This window comes from Macaca thibetana, chromosome X (genome assembly GCF_024542745.1).
Source record: "Macaca thibetana thibetana isolate TM-01 chromosome X, ASM2454274v1, whole genome shotgun sequence".
Taxonomy (NCBI): domain Eukaryota; kingdom Metazoa; phylum Chordata; class Mammalia; order Primates; family Cercopithecidae; genus Macaca; species Macaca thibetana.
The window spans coordinates 32,381,535-32,397,940 of record NC_065598.1 but is presented as its reverse complement, the minus strand read 5'-3'; the positions used below and the strand labels follow the sequence as shown (position 1 = coordinate 32,397,940).

At 35.8% G+C, this 16,406-nt stretch overlaps 1 protein-coding gene across 14 annotated transcripts in view; it reads left to right on the top strand.

Moving 5' to 3' along the window:
* The window catches only part of DMD (dystrophin), a 2,269,491-nt gene that overhangs the window by 765,048 nt on the left and 1,488,037 nt on the right, over nucleotides 1-16,406 (top strand). For all 14 annotated transcript variants that reach the window (XM_050777140.1, XM_050777144.1, XM_050777148.1 and 11 more), the window contains one exon: nucleotides 7,374-7,553. In XM_050777140.1, the coding sequence (XP_050633097.1) occupies nucleotides 7,374-7,553 (180 nt within the window). The remainder of the gene's footprint in view (nucleotides 1-7,373; nucleotides 7,554-16,406) is intronic.

Genomic DNA, 16,406 nt, shown 5'->3' with positions numbered 1-16,406 from the left:
ATATCACATGGCAAGAGTGGAAACAAAAGAGATAAGGGGAATGTCCCAGACTCTTTTAAACAACCAGATTTCATGTGAACTAATACTGAATGAGAACTGACTCATCATGAAAAGGATGGTGCTAAGCCATTCATGAGACATCCGCCCTCATGATCCAATCACCTCCCACCAGACCCTACCTCCAACACTGGGAATCACCTTTCAATATGAGATTTGGAGAAGACAGAGATCCAAACAATATCACCTACTTTTTCAAACAAAATACATTAAAGCCAATCAAATGGCGTTGATTATAAATGCCTCAAGTTTTGAGAAATGAGATTTCTTTGCAGTAAATGGACTTCAGAAAACGCTTCATTGAAACATTTGGTTTCTGCAGGAATTTCCAAGATTAAAAAAAAAAAATACGGCCGGGCGCGGTGGCTCAAGCCTGTAATCTCAGCACTTTGGGAGGCCGAGACGGGCGGATCACGAGGTCAGGAGATCAAGACCATCCTGGCTAACATGGTGAAACCCCGTCTGTACTAAAAAAAAAATACAAAAAACTAGCGGGGCGAGGTGGCGGGTGCCTGTAGTCCCAGCTACTCGGGAGGCTGAGGCAGGAGAATGGCGTAAACCCGGGAGGCGGAGTTTGCAGTGAGCTGAGATCCAGTCACTGCACTCCAGCCTGGGTGACAGAGCGAGACTCCGTCTCAAAAAAATAAATAAATAAATTAAATAAATAAATAAATAAATAAATAAATAAATAAAATAAAAATACTTCAAAGTTTCTCTTACTCTGTGAATTTCATCATTTCTAGTAAAAGAGGCCAGTCTGATACTGTGAGCTTAATTTTTCAAGTGAAATATTCTGTATTATGATTTCTTAAAATTTTTGATAGATTTGATTAAATGTTCACTTGATATGAACTTTTATAAAACAAAATGATTGTAAGTAATGTTTCATAATTTCACCTGAGTGAATCAATTTATATCTGTATTCATATTATATATTGTACTTCATAATAATGAAATCATTTCTAAACTTAAGTAAATTTTTCCACTTATTTTAAATACGTACCATTTTACCGGATATTTGTTTCATATATATATATATATATATTTTGCTCCATAAATGCTAACCTGCATTGATCTTTTAATTTAAAATAGATTCACTTATGTATTACTTGTTATTACAAGTTAGCTTATTATTGATAAGAAATTATTTCTCAATGAATATAGACTTTATTAAGTAATGTGACTACCAAAAATAGAGTTCAGAAAAGTAACCTGTATAAGTTTCAAAACACAAGTGCAAAAATATCAGCTATATTTGTAGTTTTGGCCTGCAGCTGATGGGACACCATTGAGAGTTTGCAAAAGAATCATATTTGCATTTTTGTAATACTTTTTGGTAGGAAGATGTTTGATGGTATGAGGATTAATTGGAAGACCTGAACTAAGTAGCATTGGGTATTAAGATACGGAGAGAAATATTAGAATGTTAAGATGTGATGAATGAAACTTGTGATAAGAGGCAGAAGTTCGAAATGGTTCCTAGACATTTCATTTGGGTGACCGGAGGGTTACTAGCCCTAATAGGAGAATAGAAGAGAAATTGGTGGAATGACAAGAATGATAATTATTTCAGATTTGGATATATTTAGTGTAAAATGTCCTTGAGACATCCAAGTTAAAAATCCTTTCCATTAGTCAGACTACACAACTAGAATCTCAGAAAAGGGTTCATGACTAGTTATTGATTCAGAAGCAATCAAAATGCTTCTGAGGGATTGTGTAGAGTGACACATTAAGTGAAATGAATAGATTCCAGGGGGAATGTCTACAGTCAAGGAGTGGACAGAGGACAAGATGTTAACCAAAAGATTGAGCAAATACCACAGGGGGAAAGTGGTATCACAAAAATGAGGAGAATAAATACTTCAAAAAAGTAGGAAGTGATATACGCTGTCACATGCCACAGAGAGGAGAGGATAAATTGCTGATGGATTCTATCATATCTAGAGGAATGGATGCATGGATTACATCTCCTTAAAGCAGAATATACCTTACAAACATTGTTCTTCTCAGGTAAAATATGAATCCTTGCAGTAAATAAGTGAGTGACCACTGATTATCAAAATGCATTCATGCCCTCTGATTAGGAGCCAAGATATATTGCTAGTTAAATACAGAACCATGTGCTTCAGACAGTCAATCATAACGGTGATGGTCAATCATATTCTGTGGGTTGAAAAAGTCACAAGCCTGCCCAGATTCAAGGAAAAAGAATTAGGTTTCATTTCCTCCTGGAGAAGCACCAAGATCAAGTTATAGCAAAGCATCTGAGATGAGGATATTTTACAGCCATCTTTGGAAAGTACCACATGCCAGAATAGTACAGTTATTTTACATGATGATAAATTCCAAATCTCAATATCTAGTGAAAGTTCCTACATATATTGTTGACTAGATTTACCAATCAAGAAAGTTGTTCTTAGGAAGCCACAAACTGACAAAATCCAAATATGTTAAACCTAGATGAGATTTTGCATCTCATCTAGTGTTTCTTCAGTCTAATTGCACATCTAAAGTTCATTAGGAACAGCTACTCAGGTTATTTCCAAAAGAAAATCGAGATCAAGAAAAAACACAGGACCTGTATCCTACAACATTAGTATCAGACTTAAAATGAACACTAAGACATTCAGACTCAGGTCCAGGTCTTTCAGTGTATTTCAGTACTCCTCATGTCAGTTGATTCCTTGGAAAAAATAACTGCAACTGAGAACTGTCATTTCTAACAATAATGTGCCTCTATGTTAACATTTTTGTGAGCAGAAATCTTGGCTAGCCTCAGGGCCATACAAATGCTCTTTTAACAAAGTCTCAATAATTTTCCAATAGGTTTAAAAACTGTATTATGTCACCTTGCTTGTGAACAAAGAGAAAATATGTTTTCTATAGGTCTTGTCATTTGATAGTTTAAGCCAATTAACAAAACCTGACAGCTGGTCTAGAATTTGAGGTAAAATTCCCCTGCTGACTCAGGCAGTGAATAAGAATTTAATGTTCATTAAAATATGTCACAATCTGAGACCCAAAGCAGGTACCATCTGTCACCAGTTTTCACTACATGTCTAGGTATAGATACACTGTGCTAAAAACTCTCTTTTCTTTACAAAAAGTATAATTTGTTTTGAAATATTATCACTAATAACCCACGGGATTGTCTCCTCCTTACCGTTGGGGTGGGAGGTGGGGATTATGACATTTAATTTGCTCTAGATCTTTGGGATTAGTGTCCAAATCATGTAGATCTCTTATTTTATATAATCAAAACTGATTTAAGTTTTAAACTGATTTGGCGTCAGGAATAAAAAATGAAGGGAAACAAGAAACAGTAGCTTTTATGAGGTGAATTATAAGACTTGTAGAATCATGTAAATTATCATGGGAAGATCTGAGTCAAGAAGAAATCTGTTCCTGAGTAAGTGTATTGCTGCTGGGGGGACTGTTGGTGTTTGCCAGGTAAAGACAGCTCTGGGGAAGCAGGGTGATCCAAGAGAGTATGCCATATAAGGGCTACAGAAGTACTTGGGAATTGAAGATACTCTTAAATGGCTGTGGGATCAAAGGACATGGATGAAGTGCTTATGGTAACTGAGCAAGTTCCTGTTGACAGTGCTGTTTGACTTGCTACCTTTACCTCAACTGCTGGGATGGCCATTCAGACAGAAGCAATGCTTCTCAAAATGTGTTCCCCCAACCGGCAGCATCAGTATCAAGGAAATTTGTTAGGAATGCACATTGTTAGGTCATCTTCAGACCAATGATTTAGAAACTCTGGAAGTAGAGCCTAGTCATCTGCATTCTAACAAGCCTTTCAGGTAATTCTGGTGTTCTTTCAAGATGAGAACCTCTGTAATAGATCAACCTCCCAAAGTACAATTGGTGATTAGAATGAATTGGAGTACATCTTACATATAGATAAGTAACTACACATAATATAGGTGCAAAACTCAATTTTGACAATATAGGAGAAATTGTCTTGGCATTATTCTCTTATGCATATTGCTGATGAGAGTGAGATGAAGGTTTCCTGGGCCTTTCGTAATGATGCATTATCTTTTCACTTCAAATCATCTTGAACAGCTTATCTGTCTCTTTTCCGTATCCACTGCTCACCCGGTCTGATTTATTGACTGTACCTTCCTGCCTACCTTGGAGGTAGGTCCACATGCCTGGCTTCTATAAAAATAAAATATATTTCTTCTTTTACTATCTCCGCTGGCCTTTGCTTTGTACACATTTTCTAGATCTTCCTTTTGCCACCTGAATTTTCTAGAGCACTATGGGTCTCTGGCACTCACAGACCTATGGTTAATTATTGATATGTAGAAATACATATTTTATGCAATCATTAGTAACAAATCATAGTTATTTAATATTCACATGTAAGACCTAAGCTTAAAAGAGCCAGCATCAATGGATAGACAGGATAAGGTAATTCTAATGAATTCCATGATCTAATGTGTCTGGCACCATCATGGAGTTTCTTTCTTTTCCTCCCTCTGTTAATCCTGGGGGAGTTCTTCTGGAACCAGGAAATGACTACTGAAAGATAGAAAGAGAGAGAGAAACAGACCAAATAACTGAGCTGCCATCATCATTTTTGAAACGCATATCTAAAATTTATTAGGTAGAAGTCTGGGTTCAGTGTTTTTGTCATATAGACATATAAAAATTCATTTATTCAGTAATCACACAATGTAATTATAACATTGGTTTTACTTTACCTTGAGTGCACTTTTCTTAATTGGATTTTTTTTTTTCTTTTTGGAGATGGAGTCTCGCTCTGTTGCCCAGGCTGGAGTGCAGTAGTACGATCTTGCCTCAGGGCAACCTCTACCTCCCTGGTTCAAGCGATTCTCTTGACTCAGCCTCCTGAGTAGCTAGGACTACAGGCATGCACTAACATGCCCAGCTAATTTTTGTATTTTTAGTAGAGACAGGGTTTCTCTATGTTGGCCAGGCTGGTCTCGAACTCCTGACCTCGTGATCTGCCCACCTCAGCCTCCGAAAGTGCTGAGATTATAGATGTGAGCCACCACCTCTAATTTTGTTTTTAATGGTGACTTTCATTTTTGTAATGCTTACCAAATGTTTCTTCATTTGACTTAATATTAAAACAGGAGGCTTACAACACTCCTGACATGTTTCCAGATCATTACATACTTTGTTTAAATAATGGGTAGACCCTTTAGCCTTATACATACGGCTATTTAAAATAGTTTCTTACAGTCTGAGAAAGTAAGCCAAAGAGGATTGTACTTACATAATTTTTTTATTTTTAAATTTTTGTCTTTCTTTATATTGTGCCTCTTTCTGTAGTTAAAAAAAAAAAAGGAAAATGACACTGTATAATGTAACTGGAGGAATATACATTGAAATTGAAATTCAAATATGGCTCTCAGCTTGAGACAGGTAGCATAAACCTTTGTTCTAGTACTAATGCAAATATTCACTTAAACTTAATGCAAAGCTAACATGTGAATTAAACAAAATGAATATGCAAAACCTATCTATTGGGCCGGTACGGTGGCTCATGTCTGTAATCCCAGCACGTTGGGAGGCCAAGGCGGGTGGATCACTTGAGGTCAGGAGTTTGAGACCAGTCAGGCCAACATGGTGAGACCCCTGTCTCTACTAAAAATATGAAAAATTAGCTGGGCGTAGTGGCATGTGCCTGTAATGCCAGCTACTCACGAGACTGACATAGGAGAATTGCTTGAACCTGGGAGACAGAGGCTACAGTGAGCTGAGATCACGCCACTGCACTCCAGGCTGCCCGACAGAGAGACTCCCCCAACTCAAAAAAAAAAAAAAAAAAAGGCACCTATCTATTGCTAAACCCCCACACCATGAGTTTTATTGTGATATGAATTCAATGTATAATATCTTAATTTGTATTTTGGTCTATTATTTCAAGCTCAGAAAAATACTGAAGTCATTGTTAAGGAAAAATTAGAAATGAAATTTAAATTTCACTTCATTTCCCCTTAAAAATGGCATGAAGACTGAACTATAACATACACCAGGTGAAGCAGATTCTGAGTAAAAGACAAACTAATTGGAGGAGACACTAGAGCATTCTGCAGTTCAGAGCTATCAATGCTGGTGGCATGCCAAAATGGACTACTTAGATTGTCCTTTTCAGGAAGGTGTATTGACTGCTCTAGGTTGGGGGCACTTTGGTTCATGAGTAATTGGTGCATCTGTTTCATGACAATTTCTATGCTGTATGTTATGTTAGCTCTTAAATAAACTTGGATTTGTTTCGGAAAGACAGGTATCACAGTTTATATTCATTGTATTTGCTGCCAAATATGGGGTTGTTAAGTGACTGTAAGATAATTTTCTCCTTTATTTCTCTTCCTTCTTCTTTTTTGTTTACAAATTAAGTCGGGGAGTAATGTTTAGTACCCAGGAATTGAATTTCTCCGTGTGCCAGGCAACGTTACTGAGTCAAGTAAAAAAACTGCCCTGATTTACTGATTTCACATAAACCACTTATTCCTTTCAAATCAACCGTAGGGAGTTTGTAACCCTCCACAGCTCACAGGAACTTTGGAAACATAAATGGCATAAAAACTGTTTCATAAGACACCTAAGTATTTACAAAACCTGAAAAGAGATGCTGAAGGATTTATGTCATGCCCAGCGACTTAGTTCTTTTACTTAATGGGCTCTACAATTAGTTTTAAAAAATAATTACTCAAATAACCAGATGTTAATTGATTAATGGATGCTACGAAAATTTTAAGGTCAGTAAATCACATAATGAGATTTTTATCTCTAAATGGTGAACAGAGTGTTAAAATGGTGGAAACAATAATATTGTAATTTTATCCAAATAATCATAGCATTTCAGAATGGCAAGCTTCCTTAGCCATTCTCATTTTCTCAACTCACTAGCTTTTCTTCAGTACTCCTGGTACCTGATTGTCAGTTTTCATTTGAATTCTGTCAGGAATTAAGGGGAAATCCAAAAGCCATGCCTTCCAAATTCCACATGTTGATCTCTGTTTTGCCTTTTGAAGCAATATTACCTTTTCACTTGGATGTTCTTCAAATATTTTAAGGTAGCTCTTAATTGCCTCTAGTAGGTCTTTATTCTACATCTGATTTTCCTTTCTCTTCAAACTTCTTGGGAAAATTAGATAGATTATAACTTTCTACCTATATTTTTCTGAACTTTTGATCCTTTGCAGGCACGATTGAAATATTTTCTTATCTGTACAAATGAGCAAATACATGCAAAAGCAGATTGAACTATAGTGGTGTATAAAATGTAACCCAGGTTTATTCTGTGATCTTTCTTGTTTTAACAGGTTTTAAAAGCAGATCTAGAAAAGAAAAAGCAATCCATGGACAAACTTTATTCACTCAAACAAGATCTTCTTTCAACACTGAAGAATAAGTCAGTGACCCAAAAGATGGAAGCATGGCTGGAAAACTTTGCCCGGTGTTGGGATAATTTAGTCCAAAAACTTGAAAAGAGTACAGCACAGGTTAGTGATACCAATTATGCTACAGATGATCTCAGAGATTTTTTAAACCTGTATTAAGAGAGTAACATTATAACCCTACAAATGAAGCAACCAGATTAGTTTTTACCCTGTGTTTAGTTAAATAAAAACATGATTCTTTTGCCTGTCTTCTTGTTGGAGAATGCTGAGGAGGAAGAGTGCTAATTAACTGAACTTGTTACTGCCCTAGAGTGAATTTCTTCCAGCCCAATAGTAATGGGGAACTGAGTGACTTAGAGCAGGTGAACAAAATGCTGGGAAACTGTATCATCACCATCTAACCCCAAATCAGAGATTGCTGGAACCACTAGGACCATTAGCCAACTCCATTTTACTCTTGAGAAAAATGAAACTTAGGGAAGAAAAGTAAATTTTTCAAGACAAGTTAGTGGTAGGAGGACTAGGGTTCAGGTCCTTTGATTTCTTGGAAAGTTTTTTATTAGTGCAGTTAATTATCTGGCTGTTGTACCTTTTCTGCCATAGACTGCTGATTTCATAAAATCATGAATGTGGCTTAGTTATACTAACACATATGGGCTGTAGATTATGAAAACATCTCAGCTACATTTGGGGTATGTGGTTTTATTATAATAATTTTTAAAAATTTAATCACTAAAATGGGGTATTGTTAAAAGCTGAACCTCTTCTTGTCTTATATAATTGGATGGTAGAATAATGAGTAGTCATTCAAGATATAAACATGATATATAATAGTATTTAACATATTCTGCCACATAGTCTGGCATTATAAGGAATAACTTTAATCACAATTCATAGCTCAATGCACATGCATACACTTCCATATTCAAGAGATTTTAGGCATATACTTCCTCTATTGTGAGACAAGCACACGAAATTTGTTTTCTTGAGAATTGACATCTGATAAGTAGCACTTAGGAAATGCCTTTTGAAGACATGAAGTTTGTAGTATTGCCTCCAGGAATAAAAATTAAGACAGCATAATAAACCAGCCTATATGATGTTCAATCACAGTTCAATGTTACTTTTAATCCAATTTGATATTTAAAAAAATAATTTGAAGAAATATGAATATAAATTGTAATAATTTCCCACACAATCATTAGATAATAAAAACTCCATTTGTTTTCCATTAAACATATTTTAGCAATTAATTGATCTAATAGTAATTTTACTACTGTATTGTCATTCCTCCAATTTTATGTGATCTGCCCATGGCTTCTTTAAAATACGTTGGTATTTATGTAATAAATACATGAGACATTAGTCAATTTGATACTTTTTAACCCAATGTTAACATTATTCCCATATGTACCCATTACTTCTGTAGATTATTGCTGCCATAGAATGGTCAGTTGCCATGTTAAGAAAGATTGTCATTATTTGATAAAGAAAGTTATTTTGACATGCATCCTTTTTAAGGGATATGTTTATGGAGCTGTAACAGTTAACCACAGGTCGTGTTCTAGTTCATTTGCATTGCATGCAGTGGTTCTCAAACTTGAGTCTGCATAGTAGCCACCTGAGGAGCTAATTAAAATGCATATTCCTAAACACTTTGCTCAGAAAATCTCATCCATAAGCTATGATAAGGACCTAAAACTCTACATCTTTACATGAAATTAAGTCCAACATGCATTATAGCATATATCTCTTCACTTGCTCATAGGGATACAATGAAGACAAAATGGACGCATAGACATGAAAGCATTTGAGGGGAAAATGGTTGAGCTTGATATGTAAGTCATGTAGTTAGTCTGAAGGGCTTTTTGTGGTTCACTGTCTGCTTTTTTTTATTTTTTATTTTTGAGATGGAGTCTCACTGTGTCGCCCAGGCTGGAGTGCAGTGGCGCAGTCTCAGCTCACTTTAAGCTCCGCCTCCCAGGTTCACACCATCCTCCTGCCTCAGCCTCCCAAGTAGGTGGGACTATAGGCGCCCACCACCACGCCTGGCTAATTTTTTTGTATTTTAGTAGAGACAGGGTTTCACCATGTTGTCCAGGATGGTCTCGATCTCCTGACCTTGTGATCCTCTCACTTCAGCCTCCCAAAGTGCTGAGATTACAGGTGTGAGCCACCACACCGGGCCCACTATCTGCTTTTAATTTTATTTTCAGTTACACGCTCCTATTGTGGGCTAGAAACAAATAAAAGGACTTAACATCATGTAAGTTGTTTTCCAGAACACTAAGCTTGAGTCTTTCTTAAACTCATATTTCAGTTTTCTCTCATTGCCTTTCCAAAAATTATGCTGTCATAGGATCGATCCAAATCTTTACTGGTTGTTTTTGAGCTCACAGGAAGGTAGAAATGGAGCTACCCAGGAAAAGAGAAATTAAAAGCAGGTAAAGAGAGACAGCAGAGAAATAGTGTCATGTAAGAGCAACTAATTTTCTTTTATCTGTGTCAAATTGACCTTGATCAAAATTACATAAGAATTCCAAGAATATGGGCTGTAAGGTTGTGACTTTGAAGAACAAAGCTCACTTGTATGTGCATTTTCTATAATGATTGTGGGAGAAAAATCAGTTTCATTAATGACTATTCACATGATACCCTCAATTGTTTCAAAAATTATTTTAAATAATTAGTATAAGGAATGAGCAAAGTTCTTATAATGGTTAAAACCTATTGTGAGGCAGGGAATGGAAATCGTGATGGAGATGACAAGGCATCCAATTGTACTCATATAAAGAACACTGCTTGTGCGTATGATTGCTATTCAGGTCAAAGCTTGGAGGCATTTTTGACCCTATGAAGCAGTCGCATGGCAAGAGATCAAAACGTGAAAAAAATAATCAGCTGGGAGGGCTGCTCTCTTGCATTTCAAAGTCAGATTTGACTTGAATAATACCTGGACACAAGTATGAGGGTATTTAAGTTGATTAGAAGGTAGCCTAAGAAGATAGAAAATACTTTGTTTCTAAATGTTGGAGAGAGAATGACTCTTGCTATGTGGAGGCTTACAATGAGAAAAGAGGGCAAATATACCCTGGATTGACTTCTTTAAAAACTCAAATGATCCTGTTTCCCAGTAATTTTTCATAAATATACTTGTTGCAATTTGCACAATTTTTTCTAGTTGCCTTAACCCTGATCGATATATATTTTATCTTGATCGTAATTGTGAAATATGATAGTGACGAATTCCGTCAACATTTGCTTGTCTGAAAAGGATTTTATTTCTCCTTCACTTATGAAGCTTACTTTGTCTGGATATGAAATTCTGCCTTGGAAATTCTTTTCTTTCACAGTGTTGAATATTAGTCCCCAGTCTCTACTGGCTTGTAGAGTTTCTGCTGAGAGATCTGCTGTTAATCTGATGGACTTCCCTTTGTAGGTGACCTGGCCTTTCTCTCTGGCTGCTCTTAACATGTTTTCTTTCATTTCAACCTTGGAGAATTTTATGATTATATATCTTGGGGTTGGTCTTCTCAGTGAGTATCTGGCATTTCTTGAATTTGAATATTGGGCTGGCTTTCTAGGTTGGGGAAGTTCTCCTGGATGATATCCTGAAGTATGATTCCCAACTTGGTTCTGTTCTCCCCATCTCTTTCAGGTACCCCAAACAATCTTTGCTTCAGAATTTACATAATCCCACATTTCTCAGAGGTTTTGTGCATTCATTTTTACTCGTTTTTTTTCCTCTAATCTTGTCTACCTGTCTTATTTCAGCAAGATAGTCTTCAGGCTCTGAGATTCTTTCCTCTGCTTGGTCTATTCAGGTATTGACACTGTGATTGCATTCTGGAGTTCTCGTATTGCGTTTCTCATCTCCATCAGGTCATTTATGTTCCTCTGTAAACTGGTTATTCTGGTTATCAGCTCCTGTTATGTTTTATCATGGTTGTTAACTTCTTTGCATTGGGTTAGAACATTTTCCTCTAGTTCAGGGAAGTTCATTATTACCCCCCTTTGAAGCCTACTTCTCTCAATTCATCCATCTCAGCCTCAGCCCATCATCTCATTCCAGTCAGAATGGTGATTATTAAAAAGTCAAGAAACAACAGATGCTGACAGGGTTGCAGAGAAATGGGAATGCTTTTACACTGTTGGTGTGAATGTAAATTAGTTTAACCATTGTGGAAGACAGTGTGGCGATTCCTCAAAGAACTAGAACCAGAAATACCCAGCAAGGCCTTGCCTGGGCATATACCCAAAGGAATAGAAATCATCCCATTATAAAGATACATGCGTTTGTATGTTCATTGCAGCACTATTCACGATAGCAAAGACATAGAATCAACCCAAATGCCCATCAATGATAGACTGGGTAAAGAAAATGTGGTATATATACACCATGGAATAGTATGCAGCCATAAAAAGGAATGAGATTTTGTCCTTTGCAGGGACATGGATGGAGCTGGAAACTATTATTCTCAGCAAACTCATGCGGAAACAGAAAACCAAACACTGTGTGTTCTCACTCATAAGTGGGAGCTGAACAATGGAAACACATGGGCACGGGGAAGAGAACAACACACAGTGGGGCCTGTTGGTGGGAGAGGAGGGAGAGCGTCAGGAAAAACAGCTAATGGATGCTGTGCTCAATATCTATGTGATGGGTCAGTAGGTACAGCATACCACCATGGCACACGTTTACCTACGTAACAAACCTGCACATCCAGTACATGTACCCTGGAACTTAATAAATGTGATAGTAAGAAATGTATTATAATTAATATTTTAATATAGAATTTATGTGATTTGAAGCATTACTTTCCTCGTTTGACCGAAATCACATGTGCTGTTGAAAGGGTATATTATTCATATGCTTTACAATTTGATATGGTAATTGTGAGTACCATGTTATACCATAAATTATAATTACCATATTTAATATATAATTTACATTAAGTATTATACACCATACACTGGCTGCTTTGGTGTAAGCATATATTTTTTTTCAGGCGAGTCTAAAGGTTTTGTAGTTTTGTGAATTTTTAGTACAGTAAATTGTCTTAGGGATAAGGAAAGTTGTATGACTTATTAAGGTTCAAATATCTCATTCTCATTTTGTGAATATTTTTCTATATTGCTAACAACCATTTTTACAGCATTCTCAACTGTGAGCACCTCTTTAATATAAAATATATATGCTCAGAATTTGCCTCTTCTTGTACATGGCAGTTCATGTTCATGCTAGATATGTGCTTACATTCAAGGATGCCCAAAAAGAGAAAATGATTATTATATAATTACGTGTATTTTCTATATCATTTATATCCTGATGAGAGATTTATTATATGTGCTGCCGAAGCAAGCAACTGATGAGAGATTTAAAACTCCTATCAAATAGTAATATAAAACATAACTGTAAATGATAAGCCAATGCTTTTCATTATATCCAAAATGCAAATAGAAATATGCAAACATACCAAGATGAAAATTTCTTTACATACTCTTCTTTTCTGAGTTCATTCTCATTCTTTAAAGATCCTGTATTTTAGCCCTTCATAAAATAGTCTATGTTGACATTCTGGCTGTACCCATTCTCAGAGCATAATTTTGTAGACCTCTTTGTACAAGAGGGATATAGTTGCAAATGGTTTGCCTCTCTTCTTTTTTGTCCAGTAATTTTAATTAAAAATACTCTAAGGCTTTTTAGTTAAAAGCCCTTTTCATTGCTTCCTGAAAGCTTTTCAAGACTAGTAAGCCTGATGCCAATAAAAAGGAAAGAAAATGATTTTTTAAAACCTAGAATTAAAATTACCTCACTTATTTTGTGTTTCCTTATTTAAGTTCATAGAATTAACTTCCTTAAATTTCAGGACATGTTTTGGATAATTTCTCAGGTTAAAGGTTTTATTAGAAAAGTTGGAAGTTGGCTGAGGGTGGTGGCTCACATTTGTAATCCCAGCACTTTGGGAGGCTGAGGCAGGCAGATCATCTGAGGTCAGGATTTTGAAACCAGCCTGGTCAACGTGCTGAAACCCTCTCTCTACTAAAAATACAAAAAAAAAAAAAAAAAAAATTAGCCAGGCGTAGTGACAGGCACTTGTAATCCCAGCTACTTGGGAGGCTGAGGCAGGAGAATTGCTTGAACCCAGGTGGAGGTTGCAGTGAGCCAAGATTATACGACTGTACTCCAGCCTGGATGACAGAGCGAGACTTCGTCTCAGGAAAAAAAAGAAAAAAGAAAATTTGAAGTTACATCTCAAATAACTTTGGAAATTAACTATCATTTTGCTACCTCCAACTAAAATAGATATTTGAGAATGGGCCTTGTACATCAGTGCAATAGGTTTTACCTTGTAAATGCATTGTCTGTAACAATATAAAATGTTGTAAGCACTAAAAAATTTAATACATTGGGTCTGAGTTAACTCGTGGAATCTCTCATTCTTTATTTATAAATTTAAAAGAAAGGTAACCTAGGCAGATTTCTATAGTGGCCATCAAGTTCTAAATGTCTTCGATATGTTTCTCTTTGCTTTTATGTAAAACTCTGGAGTACTTAGTGAAGAAGATTCCTACTTTGTCCAGTGGAGAGGCAGCTAGAAAATAATGATAATGGCCGGGCATGGTGGCTCAAGCCTGTAATCCCAGCTCTTTGGGAGGCTGAGGTGGATGGATCACGAGGTCGTGAGATCAAGACCATCTTGGCTAACACAGTGAAACCCCATCTCTACTAAAAATACAAAAAATTAGCTGGGCGTAGTGGCATGCACCTGTAGTCCCAGCTACTCGGGAGGCTGAGGCAGGACAATTGCTTGAACCTGGGAGGCAGAGGTAGTGAGCCAAGATTGTGCCACTGCACTCCAGCAGTGCGCTCTGGGTGACAGAGTGAGACTCCATCTGAGAAAATAATGATAATAAAATCCTACCCCGTTTCAAAGGAGACTTATTCAATTATTACACTGTATTCATTGAGTATGTCATTAAAATACCATGAAGACAAAATGCTCAACATCTATATGATACACCTATTATCTCCTGACAAAAAATGAAATAACACAAAGAAAAATACAAACCTATACTTGATAATATCCATCCCTAATTATAGAATGGGTTTCATTACTTCAGTGTTATATGGTATGTAGAGGAAAGCCAGATGGATCAGAAAAAAAGAAATTTCATTGCTTTGGAATTTTTGCAGGTGCAATTAATTCACACGGTTGCTCAAATTCTGTATTTAATATGAATCCAGAAGACAACATACATCTCTTCCTTCTGATACAATCTGTACTAAAGACAATGTAAAATGCGGAACAAAATACATTAAATCAGACAATTTTACAGAATAAACCTTCTTAATTATCATATAATATTTATTTCAAAGAAACGAATGACTTGTGATGCCTTCTAAGTATTTGACAGTAATTTTCCTCATGATTCCAATGTCAGTACTTATTCAAGAAGTTTTATTCCCTTATTATCAGTATCAAGACAATAATTAATAGTAAAATTACCAGGCTATTCTCATGAACTTTGGCACTCATTGTATACTACATTCAGTTATGGGAAGTCCTCCATACTTCATAAGATAAAGCATTTTACATCCTTGTGATTGGTAACTCAGCTTTCTTTGTGACCACCTGATCTTTTGCCCAAGGATTCTCCCAAAGTTCAACATATAAATATTTTCTTTTTCTTAGAGATGCAAATCTTGACCAGATTTTTGTGCCTTGTGCTACCATGCCTGCGGAGTTGGTTTTTAAGCATGGCTATCAATTATTACCTAAAGCTGTTGCTATGATTATGCAGTATGTTTTAAACTGTAGAAGTACAATTCCTCCATCTCCATTAAAACTCATTGATCACTGCAAAGAGTTACATATATGTACAAACAACGTAATGAAAAACCTTGATCTACAGTTGTCAACCTGATTGTGTGTGTATAGTGTAATTTGACTAATTTTGCACAGATTTCAATATAGCATGTCAAGAGCCAAACATATTTAACATTCAGTAACTCTTCCTATATAATACTTATGACATGTCACTGTTTACAATTTCAATATTCTGAATTTATGTACGTATGTGTATGCATACAAACACACACCACTTAAAAGGAAACCACCATTTAAAAAAGTGTACAAGTGTAGGAGCAAGTGAGCCTAGCTGATAAGAATGGGATGAATGAACAATCAGACTTGGATTTATATCTATGCTTTGCTACTGAAAAATTTTATCTGCCTAAACAAGGTCACTTTCATCTATAAAATAGGAATAATATTAGTACTTACTCTTAGGGTCATTGTGAGGTAATAATAGCTACCGTTTATGAAGGCTTTACAACATAACAAGGGAGTATTCTAGATCTTTTGAATAAGATAATCAATTCAAAAGACTTATTGTAATGCCTGGATAATGCAAAATGCTTCGTAATTGGTACCTGTTATTGCAAGTATTAGTATTTTCAAAAAAAAAAATGTTATGCTAGATTAGGTAACTAATACTTTACAGCTTGTATCTTTCTAGTAAGTATCTAAATATTCAAATACTAGAATATCTCAAAAGGCAAGAAGTCGAAATCTCTTACCCCAGCATAACAAAGAACTTACAAAGGCAATAATATGTAAATAATTAAATGGAAAGTTAAAATTTGCAGTTAAGAATATCAGTCTAAAATAAAAGGGAAAATTTTTAGCCTGTTCTTGCACTGCTATAAAGACATACCTGAAACTGGGTAATTTATGAAGAAAAGAGGTTTAATTGAGTCATTCCTGTTTATGGCAGTATAGTATTTCATGGTGTCTACGTACCACATTTTCTTTATCCAGTCTATCATTGATGAGCGTTTAGGTTGATTCCATGTCTTTGCTATTGTGTATAGTGTTGCAATGAACATACACATGCATATATCTTTATAATGGAATGATTTATATTCTTTGGGTATATACCCAGTAATGG